The sequence below is a fragment of the Thamnophis sirtalis genome, unplaced genomic scaffold (genome assembly GCF_051295495.1).
Source record: "Thamnophis sirtalis isolate CommonGarterSnake01/CBP01778 unplaced genomic scaffold, rThaSir2_p1.2 scaffold_3, whole genome shotgun sequence".
NCBI lineage: Eukaryota > Metazoa > Chordata > Lepidosauria > Squamata > Natricidae > Thamnophis > Thamnophis sirtalis.
Window position 1 is genome coordinate 42,330,606 of NW_028261383.1, and position 17,941 is coordinate 42,348,546.

Here is a 17,941-nt window from a genome sequence, read left to right on the forward strand (position 1 = left end):
TGAGAACATGCTTTTGGAAACATCCCTTTGAATGCAATATGCTGCACAGACCTAATAAAAGCATAGGAAGGAAAGCATGTCTGAATCAGACTAAAATTTTATCTAGCCAATTTCTTGTTTCCCATCCAAACTTCCATAGGAGGTTTGCAATAGAACCTGGGTTTGCAAAGTATCTGCCAGGAGGGGTGAAGATAGTAAATAATCCTCATAATCAGTTTCCTGACACCACAGCCATCCTAAGTCTTAAATGACTGCATTCTATACTTGAGTATTACATTATTCAAAGTTCTCATGAAATTATACAAATTGAAGAGGATCTGATGGCATAACTATTGGATGTTGAATAACTGCTGGTAGGCCACGAAGAATATTGTGATGTCAAGCAAATGGATGTGAGTTTTTATGCTAGTTATATGTTCAAGCCAGTATTGAATAGTAAATTTTCCAAAAACAAGTAAGAATTGAGGTTTTTTTTGGTGAAATTGTTAGAGGGTAGCATGATGACAAAAAGTTATACTGTAGGTAGATATCAGAAACTTATCTGAGATGGATAGAGTTCTTAAATGCCAATTCTGCCTTGATTGTCCTTCCTTGAAATACAGGAAGAACTTGTGAACTTCAGTCTTCAATTTCCAATCTTACTATGCAGATAAAATATGGTTGTTTATACATACATTCAGCATATGAGATTTACCAAAAGTCACCTAAAATGGCTTAGAAGCAGAAATCGCTATTCAAGAGCCATAAATCAGTATTGGCCTGAGTTCTTGTAAAGAAGAAAAAAAGCTATGGCAAGCCATGACTTTCAATCCTATGAAGAGAGTAGGACTACTTTGGAATATACACATTATATAAACTAGCATGACACCACATTCACAAACTCTTAATTAATTTAAACTCAATAAGTGTACACAGAATCAATTAAATATACATTTAGTATTGCAGTTAGCCACAATATAATATAAAACAAGATAACACCTTTTAGATTTTTTCCCCTAGCATTTTCCCCGCAAATGCAGGGTTTGCTTTTTTCTGATCAAACAAGTGTTAATCCATTAGTTGCCACAGGAATTGACTGGACATCTTGTTGAATGAGCCTGGCTGAGAGAGAGAGTGGCTGGGCCAAAGTCACCCAGTTGGCTTTCATGCCTATGGCAGGACTAGAACTCACAGTCTCCTAGTTTCTATCCTGGTGCCTTAAGTACTAATATATCAAATAAATGCCATTTTATCTTTTCCTCTCCTACTTTTAGCTTCAGATCTTTCTAACAGCCGAGGTGGCGCATTGGTTAGGGTGTAGTACTGCAGGTCACTTCAGCTGACATCTGCAGTTCAGCGGTTCAAATCTCACCGGCTCAGGGTTGACTCAGCCTTCTATCCTTCCGAGGTGGGTAAAATGAGGACCCGGATTGTTGTTGGGGGCAATATGCTGACTCTGTAAACCGCTTAGAGAGGGCTGAAAGCCCTATGAAGCGGTATATAAGTCTAACTGCTATTGCTATTGCTATTGCTAACCTTTGTTTGTATGTATTTAGATCCCTCAAAAGAAAACCAATGTGGAAAAATGGCAGCAAAAGGGTGAACGATAGGAAGGGAAAAGAATGCCACCCTTTTCCAGGTCTAATATCCTTTTGAAATAAATTTGCCACTGGAAGTGACTGCTGAGATTTTATTTCATAATCTGGAAAATAATAGCCCAAAATATTCTCTTTTGGAAAATATTTCTAAATCTCTTTTTCAAATGTTTATTTTTTCCTTATGTAGAATTTGTAAAATTTCCTTCTGAAATGAAGGTCATTATTAAATTCCATGAATACTAAAAGCAAGATGGCTTGTGGAACTCCTTTCACTGAAATTGCAGAATTACAATATCACATCTCATTGATATTATTGTTAATTAGCAACCACATCAGCTAGTAGTTACCATTCAGGCACAAGAATCAACTGAATAATAGCTACAAGATTTTAATTCCCTTTTTGAAAAAACTGGTTGAATTTCAGATTTGGATTGGATTTTGGGATGATAGTTTTGAGATAAACAAATCTAGCATTCTTATGAAGAGTAACAATTTATTCTATTAACACTTTCTGAACCCAAATATAAACCAAAAGGGTACGCGGAAAACTGCCATTTTGCCATTTTAAAAGCGGGCATAACAATGTATGTATGTTTAGGGAAAAATATGCATTCATGCCCACTCTTTAAAGGACAGGAAACTATAGTAAGAAAATGTTTACCACTAAGTAGATGACAAATTCCTGCAGAAATGTATGCAGGCTTTTTTGTGCTCCTAACCAGTTTGATAACTGAAATGTTGAAAAAAATGGGATGAACCAAAAAGAAAAGGTTAAAAAGAATGAGAAACAAAGGAAATTTGCTATTCTCCAGTAATATAGGTTGGGCCTAAGACCAGAGAAGCAAAAATATTTGTCAGTAATATGGAACCTGCTTCCAGTGGCTCTCTCTCTCTCTCTCTCTCTCTTACATGACTGAGTAATATAATTTTTGAAACTGAGCTGAAAGGCAAAATAATAAAAAGAAATGCCTTTGAAACTACCTCTGAACTAACAAGATGATCCTTCTGGAGATAAAATGTCATATTTGAATGACTTTGTACAAAAGGTGCTTTTCCAAAAGGCAATTAGACTTTCTTGGCTCTTGAACACAAAAGACAAGAAAGACCAGTTGCCTTTTAGAAAAACACTTTTTGGACAGCCATGACCTGGATGATTGAGAATCTCCATAAGCATTTGAGTGACTTGTTCATTTCTATCATGCTAGCAAGTGGAAAATGTGCCATCTATTGAGTTCTAGGTACCTCTATATCACCTGGATAGAAGATGAACAGACTCCTAAGATCAGAAAATGGTGTATGATGGTAACCTTATGAAAGCCAACAATTACAGCCATAGATTAAAACTTGACTTAGTTTAGCAGAGGAACAGTATACCTAATATTCTCCTAACTCATCTGTGCATGATTGTACTTGTACCCAAAGACTCCAATTGTATCAAAGGAGATTTTCTTACTTTACTGGCTCCCATGATTCCCGCTCAAAGCCCCTGTGAATTGACTGGGCAATAGAGGACTCCATGAGATCGACATATCTAACCACAAGTGGAGCAAAGAGATCTTGGAGATGTTTGTGGTATTTTCCATTGCACAAATTATCTAGAACAAACAAATAAAAGCACAATAAGACACTTTTAGCAGCATTCCACAATTACGCAGTGTAATTTTTATCGTAACCAAATCAGAAGCCCAATCAATAAATGAATCTGCTGTCAATTTCTTTATTCTAGAAATATTTTAATATAAACAAGGAAATAATAGAACCATGGCACTGATTGTTTTTGAGAAATACTTAAGAATCACTTAAGTAAATGTTTGACCACTCAATCAAAAATATTAAGACATTTTTAACATTTAAATTTTCCCCGTTAACAATAAATGTGAACATAAATGTATGTATTTAGGTCCAAGAAGCTCCTCCATTACAAGTATAAACTGATTTCATTTAGAATTCTAAGATCTCTTGGAAAAATTTTTTTGATGGACCTTTTACATCAATACGGAAAACTAAACAAGAAATCCCCAATTTTTCAGAAAGATTCTGAATCTTAACAGGAATGATTGGATAACTGCAAGCTTATTTGGAAGTAATCCCAGGATATTCAATAGGACTAAATTTCTACCAAATTGATTTATTACCAAAGATTTAAAGTAGTTTAAATTATTACTGCCAACCCACCCAGAATCCCGAGAGATGGGCTTAGGAAATCAACCAAGTATTTTTAGGCAGACTGACATTTGTGTAAGGTGAATTCCTCAATTTTCTCAGAAATCTATTTGTCACACTGTGTTCAATACCCTTTGCTTCCAAAACCATGAGAAAAATGAAAGAAGCCATAATGAATAAAATTAATAATCCAACTCAACTCAGTGATATGAGCCATGGTGGTGTAATGGTTAGAGTGCAGTACTGCAAGCTACTTCTGCTGACTGCCAGCGGCCTGCAATTTGGCAGTTCAAATCTCACCAGGCTCAAGGTTCACTCAGCCTTCCAACTTTTTGAGGTCAGTAAAACGAGGACCCAAATTGTTGGGGGCAGCAGGCTGACTGTAAACCACTTAGAGGGGGCTGTAGAGCACTTTGAAGTGGTATATAAGTCTAAGTGCTATTGCTATTGCTATTGCTATTGCTATATATATATAGTTAAGTACCAAAAGCTGCTGGCACAGTCTCTTCCTTGGTCCCCTGGCTCATGTGATTTTGTGTTGTGACGGAAGGAGATAGATTTTTTTCTGCATACATTTCTGCAGTCTCCCCAAATAGATTTGCAATGCAACCAGCAAGACCTACCAGCTGATTCAAGGAGAAATTAGAAAGCTGATTGGTATTGCTTTTTTTAATAAATTGAATAACAAGGACTGGATATCTTCTTTTTGCAGGAGTATGAGTATGCTCTGAGGCTTGGTTGTGGGGTGTTTTTGTGTAGGTGTGTGTTTCTGAATATACAATAACAGTTTTCTTTCATAAACATTCGCAAAATGAAGGTTCCTTGGTGCTCTCTAAGCTTGATTGTTTTCTTGCAGACATTTCATTAAGTGACTTAACTAAAGGGTTAAGTGAGGAAGAACCGGAAATCAGTCAAAATTAATATTAGCCCAACACTTTCATCTCCCTGGAGAATAAATTAAATGGCCAAAGTACAATACATACAGTCACTTCGAAGGGAGTCATTTAGAAGCTGAAAGAGTGGAAAGCTGTCCCAGGTGTCTGGGGGCTGGACTTCCAGCGCAGCATCCATGTCTACTGCAAACAATGAGAGGAAGGTCTCCGCGTGTTCGACCATTAAGTCTGACCACCAAGCAAAGGCCTTGAAAAGTTGCAAAACAAAACAGAATTAAAAAAAATAAACAGAAGTGTTATTAAACTAAATCTCACGTTCGGGAGGCCTTAAATAGTAAACCAAGTGAATACCTTGGATAAATCTAGCTTTATGGTAAGGCAAACCGTAGTGCAATTGCTAGCACGTTGTAATCATAAGGCAACTAGGGCGCAACAGAGCGTCTGCTTCTCGAGGAGTAAATTTCTCAAGGAGTAACTTCTCAAAGAGTAAAGACTCAGAGGTATAATCTTCCACATCTTCACAATGGACCTGTTCCGTTTACAATAAATCACTTGTGGATCATGCTATTTCTTAAGAGTTCCTTGTGTAAAATATATCACATTTGGGAGTTTCTTCACTGTCTTTGTAGGTTTTCTGCTCCTCTTTCCCAGGAAACCCTCAGACATTATTACTTTATCAAGTATGAAAATTGGGGATTTAATGGCCATGAAACACCCCACATTTACATTCAAATTCAGCTAGCGGGTGAGTTTTTAACATAAACTAGCGATCACGATGGAACCCCCCCCCCCAAACATGACATCAGAAGAGCTATCTGCAGTCAAGCAATGATAAAACTACTAAGAAGTAAAGAACGTTGAAAACCAAGAAATATCAGTGAAGTAACTCATGGGCCATGCGCACGAGTCCTCAGGAAGTCATTGTACAGCTTCTCTGAAATGACATTCACATCATACATGTCTCAGATGTGAATGTGCTAGGAACACATGCACGCGTGTTTAAAACCACTTCTGGCTTAGGAACATGCAACATGAGTGGTGTTATCAATAGGACCTTGTGCAATAATGACTAAGCAATAAAAAAAATTACTCAAGAGTTCAATGCTTAGGTAGTAATTGTCATTTTCTAAAGCGTTAAGAGTATTTTGGCAAGTGAGTCAAGGGCTAAGATTATCTGATTAGATATACGTCACTGAAATCCTGCTCCATAATCCATATTCTTATAGGTAATCTTTCTAGTGATTGCCTCTGAATTATATAAAATGCTCTCCTGAAAACATATATGCATTAGCCATTTGTAGCCTCTTTTCAGAGGCAGATGAAGACTCCTTAATTTTTCCAGGCCTTGTAAACTTAGCTGGAAATGATTATCCATATATACCCCGTTTCCCTGAAAATAAGACCTCCCCGGATAATAAGCCCAATCAGGCTTTTGAGAGCATGCGCTAAAATAAGCCTTCCCCCCCAAATAAGCCAAAAATATTGTACCACAGTAGCAGCCATGAGGTGACCATGCATGCTGCCTCCTGCACCTCAAAAATAATAAGAACTCCCCAAAAATAAGGCCAAGTGCTTATTTTGAGGGTCAAAAGAAAATAAGTCCCTGTCTTATTTTTGGGAAAACACAGTATATATATTAAAAATTGTATTAGTTTACAAGAATAGCACATGTGAATAAATTTTACATATCCATCCTCTGAAATAAAAAGGACAAGTGAACATAAATTCTTCTGATCTCAGGGAGACTGTGGTATATATCTTTCTCTGAATCTTGCTAATGTTGTGTTGGCAGAATATATTTCAAAGAAGATACGTTTTTGTCTGTCATTTCCCCTAGTAAATAAGCCTTGAACATGGTAGACAGAGGACTAGAGGACTTACTTGTAGAAGGGGAAGGGAGATTATTCAGTAGAGCTCCCATATGCACCAGATGGCACTGTCTAATATTAGGAAGTCTCCTTAATTCTCCATTCTAGAGACCATTCTTCTCTTTTGGGACCTTTCTGGAGCTTGTCAGGTGAAGAAATCCTTGAAGAAGTTAGCTTTCCAGAATTCCATTCTGCCAGCATGACATTGGAATTTGATGCTTGTGAACATTTTGGGGTTTGTTTGTTTAAAATATTTAAGATATTTGGAACATAATAAGAGCGTTTAAACTGAAATTGAATTATTAGTTGTTTATATTTAATATCAAGAAACAGGACAGTGAGGAAAAATAGAGGAAGATTCCACAGTAGGGAATGAATAGGCATTGTTTCTAAACTATTCTTAAGTGAAATCTAGCAATGGATATTAATTCTGAAATGTCAGTTAAAAGACTGACATTATAAATATATCAGCTCTCTTTTACAGAACAATTCCTTGTCCAGTAACTTTCTTCTATTAAACCATTAATATTTATGTAACTTAAGAACTTTATTCAAGAAGTAATTATAATATGGATGATCTTCATTACCAACATCATATTTTGAGAAACAGAGGCAATGAAGTATTTGAAGCAATAAACTGATACATCCTATATCGTACATCTTCATTTAAATACTGCTTTTGGTCCTTCTGTTTTCACTAGCAAATGCTGTAGATATTGATAAAAAAATATGAACAATTCTAGTATAATCGATTAAATGCCATCCAGTTGCATAGATTCTCTCCAGAATTCTGGTACAGCTAGTGTTAAAATTTCCTAAAAGTAGGAAAGTAATTCTACCGGCATTGGTAACATTGATATAGCTCCTAAAGGTTGATACTAATGTGATAAAAATTACTAATCACTAATGTGATATACATTTTTATGATATTAAAATTAACTTTTAGGAACTATGCCAATGTCACCAATGTCAATAGAATTATTTTCCTGCTTTTTAAAATGTCATCTGTACATTCCAATGAATGATTCCTATATGGTCTAGAAATTTTTTTTCTATACTATTGAAAGCTATATAAATTCCATAAGAAACGAGGGGGAAATTGTTATTGGACAGTTTTATTTTGTCTAGGAATCTTGTTTCTATAATAGCTAGTATTAGACTTTCACGAGACTTCTAGAGATTCAATCAAAACAATTCTGCATTTTCTCCAACGAATGTTTCAAACAAAGATTATTAATAATCCTGCCTTTATGCATTGTATAAATCCAGTCTAGTGGAAGAGCAATGTAATTATATTGGTATTTTGAGACAACATGAACCACTTTTATTGGAATCCTCTGTAATGTGAACTGTTATATCAAAACGAGAGAAAAAAAATCTTGTGGCATCTAAAGATTAACTTTTTATATCCTTTTAACATTAGTTGTAAATTCTAGATCACAACACCTCACAGTGTAATAACTTTATGCTTATAACTCAAAATGTTTTTTGAGATAATTTAATCTAGAATTCAACCATTACATCCTGTTTTCATAAGTAGGAAAAAGAGCCAGTGCTTTTGAAATTCAAAGAAAGAAACATGGTAATTTCTGTAAAAATGATTTTTTTTGTAGTGGGCACTGCATTTGCATATAATAATAAATCTGCCTTTTCAGGTCCAAGCTATCAACCTGAAATCTCTTTCTGAAAACGAGAAAAATAATATTGCTATTTAAGAATACCATTCCCCAATAATAAAATGTACTTTTCCTTTACTTACCTTCTTTATAATAAACATAGAAAGGAAATGCAAATCCTACATCACAAAATCTATGAGTTATTTGACCATACCCATGAAAATTCATGTATATATGCAAGTTTTCAAGAGATAAATACATATATACATATTCATACATATATACATATGGAGAGAGAATGATAATTTCAAAGGTCTGCAGTAAATAAAAATTAGCAAAATACATCTCCCTTCCCATTTTGGAAAAAAAAAGAGAAGATAAATGGTATAGAGCTAAAGGGATATCAACTATATTATTGGAAACTGCTTAGATTGTAGCATGTCCTGCAGACTCGTTTGGGATTTGTTTTAAACAGCAGATTTTTACAAAGTTTTTTTTTAATGACTCAGACTTTTTTGCAATTAATTTCATGCATCTTTGTTTGCCACAGACATGCATACTAAGCAGCTTCTTAATTTTTCCTTGGTAATGCTTGTTATTTTTAACAAACTGACTTTAAACTAGCTTAAGATAACTTTTTTTCTGGTAATGTTTTTGTGTGGTCCCTTCCCCATGTTGGAAGAAATATCCAGGTCCAGTTCCAAGCCGGGAGAAAGGCACTGGAGACAAAATGGAGGCTGGAGGCTGATTGGAAAGAGGGTCCATTTATTGCTGAAGCAGAACCACCAAGCATGTGTGATTCTGATGCAGCTGACCACATGGAGTTGAGGGGGGGGGTATTTATACCTTCTTTTGGGCTTTGCACTTGAACTTCCTGTTCCTGTTCAAGAACATTCTATTGGCTGTTGCCATATACAAATCCTAGGATTTTGTCTGAGCTATGTTTGGTTGAAGTTTGAACTGCTGCAGGTGATGCAATTGAGATGATGCAATGAAGGAGCTTTGGGCAATTCCTAGTGTGGGCTGAGGGCTAATCCTACCTTTGTTGGATCTTGGGTGAGGGTATTTGCTTATGAATAGAGCTACTTATCTCTTTATCTCTTAAGTGCTGACATCTACTGAGGGCTATTAAGAAAGGTGGGGGATGCCCTCTCCCTCCAAAATGATGATTCATCCAGGGAAATATAATATTCTGCCTTTTTAATATTTTCCAAAACATTTCATTCTTCTAGGAGAGGGGTGGATGCTAACTTTCTACACCTGTTTACTTCTCTTTGAATGCTGTTCCAAATGCTCTAAGGCAATTTTAGATAATGTGCCTACAGCTTGTATATTCTCAATAATAATAATCTCAGCCTTTCAAATGGCAAATTATTTGGGGGAAGGTCTTTTAAGGTCTGAGAATGACTGATAAATAAACACACTGAGTTGTCTTGAAGGGTACCAAATGAGTGAACCCCCCCTCTCAATGTTTGGCTATTTTACCCATCCATTTTGAAACATAAAATGAACTGGGGTTTATTTCTCAAGTGTTATTGTTTCCTATCAGAAGATTACTGACCCTGGGGGTCTCTCCTAAGCTTTTCAGATAATGTTACTGCAAATGAGGTAGTGTAAATGTATTGGAGATGGCAGGAATTTCCTTTGTTAAAATTCTTTCTTGCAGCAGTTTGGAATCTGCATTTTAGGTCTCGTGGCCATTAGCCATGGAATGCGTGCTTTGAAGCCATCACCAATTGCCTTCTGCTTTCTTTCCAGCAGACTAATGATAGACTAAAACCTTTCTTACCTTACACAAGACGATTTGTACCAAAGGGAGGGTGCGGTTGGAAACAACATGGTTTCCCTTAATCTAAACTTCCCTTGAACACCTCATTTCCATTCCCAGAAAAATGCCCTTTCTGAGTTACACCCTCAGCCATCTGAGAGCAGATTAGATTAGATTAACAGAATTGGAAGGGACCTTGTAGGTCATCTAGTTTAACCTCTGCCCAAGCAGAAGACCCTATGCCATTTCTGACAGTTGGCCGTCCAGTCACTTCTTGAAAGCCTCCAGTGATGAAGCTCCCGCAACTTCCGAAGGCAAGCTGTTCCTTTGGTTGATTGTTCTCACTGTTAGAAAATTCCTCCTTATTTCCAGGTTAAATCTCTCCTTGATCAGTTTCCATCCATTATTCCTTGTCTGGCTTCAGATGCCTTGGAAAATAGCTTGAACCCTTCCTCTCCTTGATCCTATATAATCTCTCTCCATATATACATATTGTATATACTAAAACAATACACACAATGAAAAAAAACCAGAGGGCAAAGTGCTATACTCCTAGCTACTTCTTTCTCATTCAATAGATATTAGCAGCAGGGTGAATTATAAATCAGGTGTGTGTGCTGAGCAACAAGGGAAAAACAACAGGCTGAGGAAAGAGCCCAGGCAGGTAAGACAGGTGTTGGGATGTAACCGCAGTGCTTGTAAAAGTATACCCATTGCTACATGCAGGGCTGAAGAACCTTCCCGACGTTGGCCTGCGATGTAGGGCTACAGTTCCACAAGCAATTGAAACTGAAGTTGCTGTTACATTCCTTGAATCCAAAGTTACAAAGCAAGGATTACCCAGGGAAGATCCCATTAGGAAACATGGCACTGAGAGGGCATGCACAAAATATGATAGGAGGTGACTCAATTCATTCAGTTGAGTGACATACCTCTTTCCCCTGCCAGGATCATCCAAGATTGAATAAACAGTAGAAAAACAGGGAGGAAATTTAAATAGGCAATCAGGCATAAGTTGGGACTGGTGGCGTGCCACGTGCTAGAAATAAATTAATTTTACATTGTTTTTTTTAATTAGAGAGCTATTTTAGGTTTTATTTTAAATGTGAAATTATTTTTGAAGGATTTTTTTTATGCAAGATAAAAAATGGTCAGTGACAAGGAAAGCAGAAAAGAGGGAGTTGACATTACAGGGTTAAAAGGTATAAACAAAGGTTTCTTTTATTGGAGTTTTAAACGGATGATTTATAAAAGTTATATCAAATCACTGCAATTTCACTGGAATTAATTTATATAGAATTAAGTCATCCTATACACACAGTATATGCAGCATACACTGTGGGTTACATGGGTGCCATATACTGTATTTTTCGGAGTATAAAATGTACCAGAGTATAAGATGCACCAAGATTTTGAAGAGGCAAATTTAAAAAAAAGGTTTTTGCACTCTGCAGACCTCCCAAAAATGGCCCATTTTCGCAAAAAATGGCCAGTTTTTTTTGTCAAAAAAGGGGCATGCATAGCCTTTAGGAGGCTTGTAGAGTGCTCCTCGGGGGCTGGGGGGGGGGGACAAAATTGAGCAAAAAATGGCTCATTTCTGCCCCCTCCCCAGCCCCCAGGAGCACTCTGGAAGCCTCCTAAAGGCTATGCGTGGCCATTTTGGTGAAAGGGGCGGAGCTTCGGGAGGCCAAAAATGCTGTATTCAGTGTATAAGATACACCCAGATTTTCACCCTCTTTTTGGGGGTAAAAAGGTGCATTTATAAATATGATAATAGCAAATTCATTCTGATCAAAAAGCGGTCAGAATATTATATATGAATTTGTGTAAGATGAAACAGGATTGTTCCTAAGCTACAATTACCATGAAGAAAAAGGGTCTGCTACTTTATGTAATCATACAGACAACCCTTCATCAACTTGTGCCATCCACTTGTGTCATCCAGATGTATGAGGTCTAGAATTTTCAGAATTGATGACCAACATTACCAATAAATTTTGGGAGACATAGGAATAGTATATTTAAAGGGCATCATGTTTGGGAAGGGCATGATACACCTTTAGATGCAAAGTGCAACTTGGAAGTGATTCAGTGTCTGTCATATGAAAGATGGCAACCACAAACTTTATCCCAGCCTGTCTAAGTTGTTTTCACACTGTTTACCTCTAAGAGTGGCCATGGCGGATTTGCCTGGCATGTTTCTAGGCTCTACAGCTGATATGAAAATGAATTGTAGGTGTATGATACCAGTCCTGGCATAGAAGAGTCTAGAAGAGACTATCCTAAGGGTTAGGTAGGTTGTTCCTGCAATTACTACAGATAAAATAGTGTGAAGAAGCTGGCACCTGAAACTGTGATTTGAGGTGATGAGAAACCTTAATACTTGTATTTTATGATAGTAAGAGAACCATCTCTTTCCTGAATGGCTTACAGCTAAAATTTATTCCGTTCAAGATTTCTAGCACCCTAACTAACCACCAAAGCTGAATTCATGTACTGAATGCCTCATGAAATATGCTTCATTTCACAAAGCATAAAAATATTTAACTTCCTAAAGGGTCTCAAAAAGTTGGATTTCCAGAAAACCAGCAGTCGAAGATGATATGGGAGAGAAAAAGGAGTTATAGTATTGTTTTCAAATTAATTTCAATAATGTCCATGGCTTTATATTTATGGGTGCCACAGATATCTTCCTCTGAGTAATGGGTGTTAATGAGACAATTTCATTATCTTTTATCTTCTTAGGGAGATTCACATTTGTGTTTTTAAAGCATATGGAAATTGTGTTGCTGGCAATTGTTCATGGAAGCCATCTTGCAATGGAAGTAGTATTTCTCATGGGCCAAATTCTTAACAGCCTCTTTCCTTCCATGAATATACCTTCCTAATCTTGGTCAGATTAGGAGGTGATGGAGAAAGAACTGTGTTCAACATTAATTAAAACTATTATATTGGTTTTCAATTTTAGCTTGTTATGGTATATATGTAAGCTCCTAGGCAAAAGTAGAAGCCATGGTCAACTTCTAGCATTTACCTTTCAGGCAGAGCTCTCCACCTATCTCATGAGGCCTCAAGTGACAATCTTATCTGTTTCTGAAACTCAGGTTAATTCACAGAGTTATCTGTGAAACAACTATTTCATGATGCTGGAGCAATATTGGCCTTCTTGAAGCTTTCATTGTACTCTAAGCCTTTAGTGATGCACTCCTTAGAGAAGGTAGAGAAGTGTGAAAAGGTGTGATTCAAGGTGACTTTGAAGTAGTCTATGGAGATTCTCAATCATTCAAATCATGGTTGTCCCAAAGGTGCTTTTCCAAAAGGCAACTGGAATTTCTTGTTTTTTGTCAGAGAATTCATGGCTGGCAGAGACATGATAACAAGGTCAGCCAATGAATAAGGCTTAGTAACAAGGTCAGCCAATGTGTGCTGAGACAGTAAGAAGCCTGGGCGTGGCTTAGCTGTGCTAACCTCTGAGAACTAAAACGAAACTAAACTGGACTGCTGCTCTAATCTGAAACTGAGGAATCACTCTTGGTATTGTCTATATTACTTCATGTGTTATTATGTATATAAAGAGAAGTTAATGAATCCTGGTAAATCAGTTACCTGTGTGTGCTTTCTGGGTTTGATTTCTGCAACAAACTCTGACAGTTTTTTCCTTGAGAATATTTTGCTTCTCATCCAAGAAGCTTCTTCATTTCAGATGAGAAGTGAAACATTTTCAAGGGGAAAAAAACGTCCAGAAAATTCAGTTGCCTTTTTGAAAAGCAGCTTTGGGACACCTTGAAGTAGCAACTCTCTGGTGCTTTGCTCCCTTATTTCTTTGGGAGGGCTATAACTTCCCTTTTCATATGTCAACTTCTTAATATATGGCTTTATAATCTACTGCAATATCCGCCCTGAAATTGAAAGAAAAATATCAAGCTTGTTCCTAGTGATTTGGCAGTAACATGGACATATATTGCCATTGCTGTCTTTCTTTTTCACCTTCCCAATCTAGCTGGGATTTCTAATTCTGCTTAGCATTTTCAGGATAAAAAGTTATCTGGAGGTTTGGTACCTTTTATATCATAATTATTCAGCTGTTAAAAGCCTATGGCCAAAATCTGCATCATTATCAGTCATGGATAAGTGCATACAACTATCGTGGAAAGCTAAATCTAGAAACGGTGATTATTCAAGAAGACAAACTTCTTCATAGAATAAGATGATGATACTTTTGTGTAAAACCAAGAAGACATTGTATTGTAGTGCAACATTTTTACATGAATGTCTTCATTAGCGATCTTCTGTGAAAGCTAATATTGAAGCTGTGCTGTGGAACACAAGTCCTGAAGGGTCCCACACAAGATAAATTTTCTTGATAAAATCGCAATCAGAGAGTGAGTTTGCATTGTGCTAGTTACTTGAATACATCTTTCAAATGTATTTCCTTGCAAGGTTGTATTTATTGAAATGCAGAGATATTTCAGGAGGAGAATGGATTGTCTTACTTAAGATTTACCTAGGACATAAGCATTATGTCTGCAATTTACACAGGTATGCACTTGCTCTAATAATTCTTGTTTGGAAAATTTTAGCATACTGCTGCTCACCTCTGCGTGATGTTCTTCATTTTGCTGCAGAACTTCAATCACCAATTCCGCCAAGCGAATTGTATCTTCTAGTTTTTTGGCAGGCGTGATTAACCGACCTACATTTTCTGCAGTACAAGAACTTGAATTAAAATGGAGTGAGACAGAAGAAGCTCAATATAAGGCCAATCGATTAGGTAGTTAATTAAAAATTGTAATAATTGCAATCTGAAAAAAATCTACATCATGCAAGGATTAAAATGCTATATAGTTAGTACTGAGCAAATTATGAAGCAACATTTGTTGTTATATTAAGAAAACAGTGCTCCAACATTGAATTTTTAATATATAAAGACTGCTTTCCTTTGCATTGATATTTAATTGAAAGTAAGAAATGTACCTTTCCTAGAGACAGCATCTTTCTAGTATTTACCTTAGGAAGATTTAATTTCACAATTGATACATACATATATCTGTGCTCTAGATCTGAAATATTTTTGCAATGTGTGTATTGTATAAAATATCTAAGAATTAGTCATGTTTAAGTGACAGATTAAAATGAAGTCACCCTATTTTATATTCTTTGAACTTTAAACCGAAAAAAAATAGAAGAAGTCTCCCATATTTATTTTTGAGAAAGCTAAAGAGTTGGGAAAAGGGATGAGAAGGAGAAAATGATGACCAGCAACAAGTTAGATGGATTCAGTTAGAGTGGTGATAGTGTATTATTAGAAGACTTAAAGGGTCAAGTTTGGGACAGATCACCCTAACTCTAACTACATAGTCTCTTAAATTTGATACCAAACAGATGGCACATAATCAAACCATATCCAAGTTAAGCTGAAATGGCTGCTCCCGTATCTTGATATAATGTTTGAATATGGCATGAATGTGTCCAAAAATGTTGTTACATGTAATGTAAAAAAATCCCTTTCTAGTTCTTTTACAGTATAATTGTCCAGAGTATTTTCACGAGAGTCCAAAGAACAGAGGTTTTTTTTGACATTCTCCAAAAGCCAGATCAGTTATTCATTAGGGATAGATGAATCATATTATCTTCTTTCCTTCCTTCGTTCTTTTGTTCGTTCCTTCCTTCCTTCCTTCCTTCCCCCATTTTTTATTTTAAACTTTTATAGTTGCCCACTTTATATCAAATTCTGGGCAGTCCCAATCAAAATCCACAATAAAACAACACAATGCCACATTAAATCTAATAAAACTGTTAACATTAGATTCTTAGTGTGTGCTTAGTCCATAGGGAGATTCGTGGGAGTCTTATTTCAATTTTCTGACTTTCTAAAAAAAACAAAAAAACTCAGCTTAAAAGTCACATGTAAACATAAATTTGTATTCAATGTGGCTTTTTTAAAGAGAAGAAATGTATAAGCAAACAACCTTTTCTTTCTACATTCCACTCCAGGATGTCTGTCACTATCTTCTAGTTTTCAGAAACCTGGCCATATGATTGTGTAATAAGCTTCCTCCTTTCCTTGACCACTGTGAAAACCTCATGGCTTTTAAAAGACATTAAAAGACCCCCCCTTTTTTTTACTAGCAGATGATAATGGGATCTCTTTCACCCATTTAATTCATATTAATTTTGTCAATTCCTTAGTTTGATTCATATTTTATATATATGCCCCCCCAAAAAAATTTATTGGATGGAAAGTTTTAATTACTGTGTTTCCTTGAATTGTGATGCACTTGTTAAAATGCTTCAATAAATGCAGATTATTATTATTATTATTATTATTATTATTATTATTATTGCTATTGTTGAAATTTGATAAAGCAGTCCCCTTCAAAGTATTTCAGAGATATGAGACTGTTTGCATATCTCTTTCCTCGTGTCATATTGAAGTCTTCCATGATTAGTAACCAAGCTTCAAAAGTATTGCAAAATTGCTGCTTATTAGAATAAGAAACCAGGAACTGATCATGTGTATTAATCAAAGTTTGCTGGCTTATGAGCTATGGTGGCACAGCGGCTAGAATGCAGTACTGCAGGATACTTCTGCTACCTGCCAGCTGCCTGAAATTTGGCAGTTCAAATCTCCCCAGGCTCAGGGTTGACTCAGCCTTCCATCCTTCCAGTAAAATGTGGTCCCAGATTGTTGGGGGAAATGTGCTGACTCTGTAAACCCCTTGGAGAGGGCTGTAAAAAGCACTATGAAGCAGCATATAAGTCTAAGTGCTATTGCTATTGCTAGTCAATCAGAAACTGACTGACTGAATCACAACTTAAGCGTCAAATTCAGGCGTTTGACAAAAGGGCTCAGAATCACAATTGTCTTAGCAATTGGTGGTTTATTAGATCCAAGTGATTTTACCTGAATCCAACTAGAAAGGATCAATGCACCTGACCATTCTTCCTGCATAGATTTGATTCAAGAGTGATGGTCCATTTGTGAGTCTTTTATTTACCTCTTCTAAAAAACTAACAGGAAGAAAATGAAAATCATTCTCTTCTGGTTTAGGTAGATTGTGCAAATAATCCAACAGACAGCATTTTTCTGTGAGGCAGGGGAAAAAATGGAAAGGTGCAAGAAAGGAACAGTTCTGACAACAATCCACCAATACTTTTTGGCTTGCTACCCAATTTGTGCTGTGTTAATTACTAGACCTTGGACACCCTTTAACTTGTGGAGGGAATATGTACCAAAAGTTTTATAACAAGAGATTTACAAGTTTCTGTCTCTAGGTAAAATGCAAATCCATCCCGTACTTGATTTTTTTTTTAATAATGTTTTTTTTTAGACAACTCCTTCAATTTATTGTATTGTATGAAAATAGCTGGAGCACTGCTCAATGAAACAACAGAGTTTTCGATAACTTCATACATCATTGAAATCATACAAATTCACAGATCTCATGCAAAATGTTATGCAACAACAATGTTATTTTGTGCTGACGTTGATATTTGAAAATGTTGCATATGTCAGACATTGCTAGACAGAAAATGTGGACATTTTGAAACCAAAGCTATTTCTAAAAGCGTTGCGCTAGCCATTTCTGGATAAAAGCTTACAGTGGGAGCTAGCTTCATAGAAGCTACACTACGATAAACTAAATAGGAAATGACTAAGCTAGCAATTCATTGAATTTAAAATAAAAGATTTTTTTTTACAGTACTTGACTCTTGTATGCCTTTCAGCATCTGATTGATCATGTTAGCCTGTGTATTAATAGATCGAGTGGGCCCAACTGGAGGTTTGGGTGCTGACGCTCGAGCTGTTTGCGAATGATGTTGAAAGACAGCAAAAATAAAGACACACATGATTTCATAAACAGTGACAAAAAAAGATGGTAACTTTGAAGGAAAAGTAAGCAGAAAATGATAAAAGTACACATGGAAGAGTTGCTGTTTTGCTTATCGTCAACTCAAGTACTACACAATTATGACAACAAACATTTTTATTTCAAGTTGACAGATTCCACTACGCGAGGAAAGTTCACAATCTAAGATCCTTAAAATTCAGTGC

The 17,941-nt window shown here is 36.2% G+C and overlaps 2 protein-coding genes across 20 annotated transcripts in view; one reads left to right on the forward strand and one right to left on the reverse strand.

Moving 5' to 3' along the window:
- Window positions 1-17,941, forward strand: part of CEP15 (centrosomal protein 15) — a 431,988-nt gene that overhangs the window by 200,299 nt on the left and 213,748 nt on the right. The window lies entirely within an intron of this gene.
- The window catches only part of CADPS (calcium dependent secretion activator), a 434,367-nt gene that overhangs the window by 111,206 nt on the left and 305,220 nt on the right, over window positions 1-17,941 (reverse strand). For 15 of the 19 annotated variants that reach the window (XM_087708812.1, XM_087708811.1, XM_087708807.1 and 12 more), the window contains 3 exons: window positions 14,481-14,587; window positions 4,724-4,880; window positions 3,031-3,172 (listed from right to left, as the gene is read on the reverse strand). In XM_087708812.1, the coding sequence (XP_087564938.1) occupies window positions 3,031-3,172; window positions 4,724-4,880; window positions 14,481-14,587 (406 nt within the window). Of the gene's footprint in view, window positions 1-3,030; window positions 3,173-4,723; window positions 4,881-14,480; window positions 14,588-17,591; window positions 17,691-17,941 lie in introns of all 19 variants that reach the window. The other 4 variants (XM_087708793.1, XM_087708792.1, XM_087708791.1 and 1 more) reach the window with 1 other exon arrangement.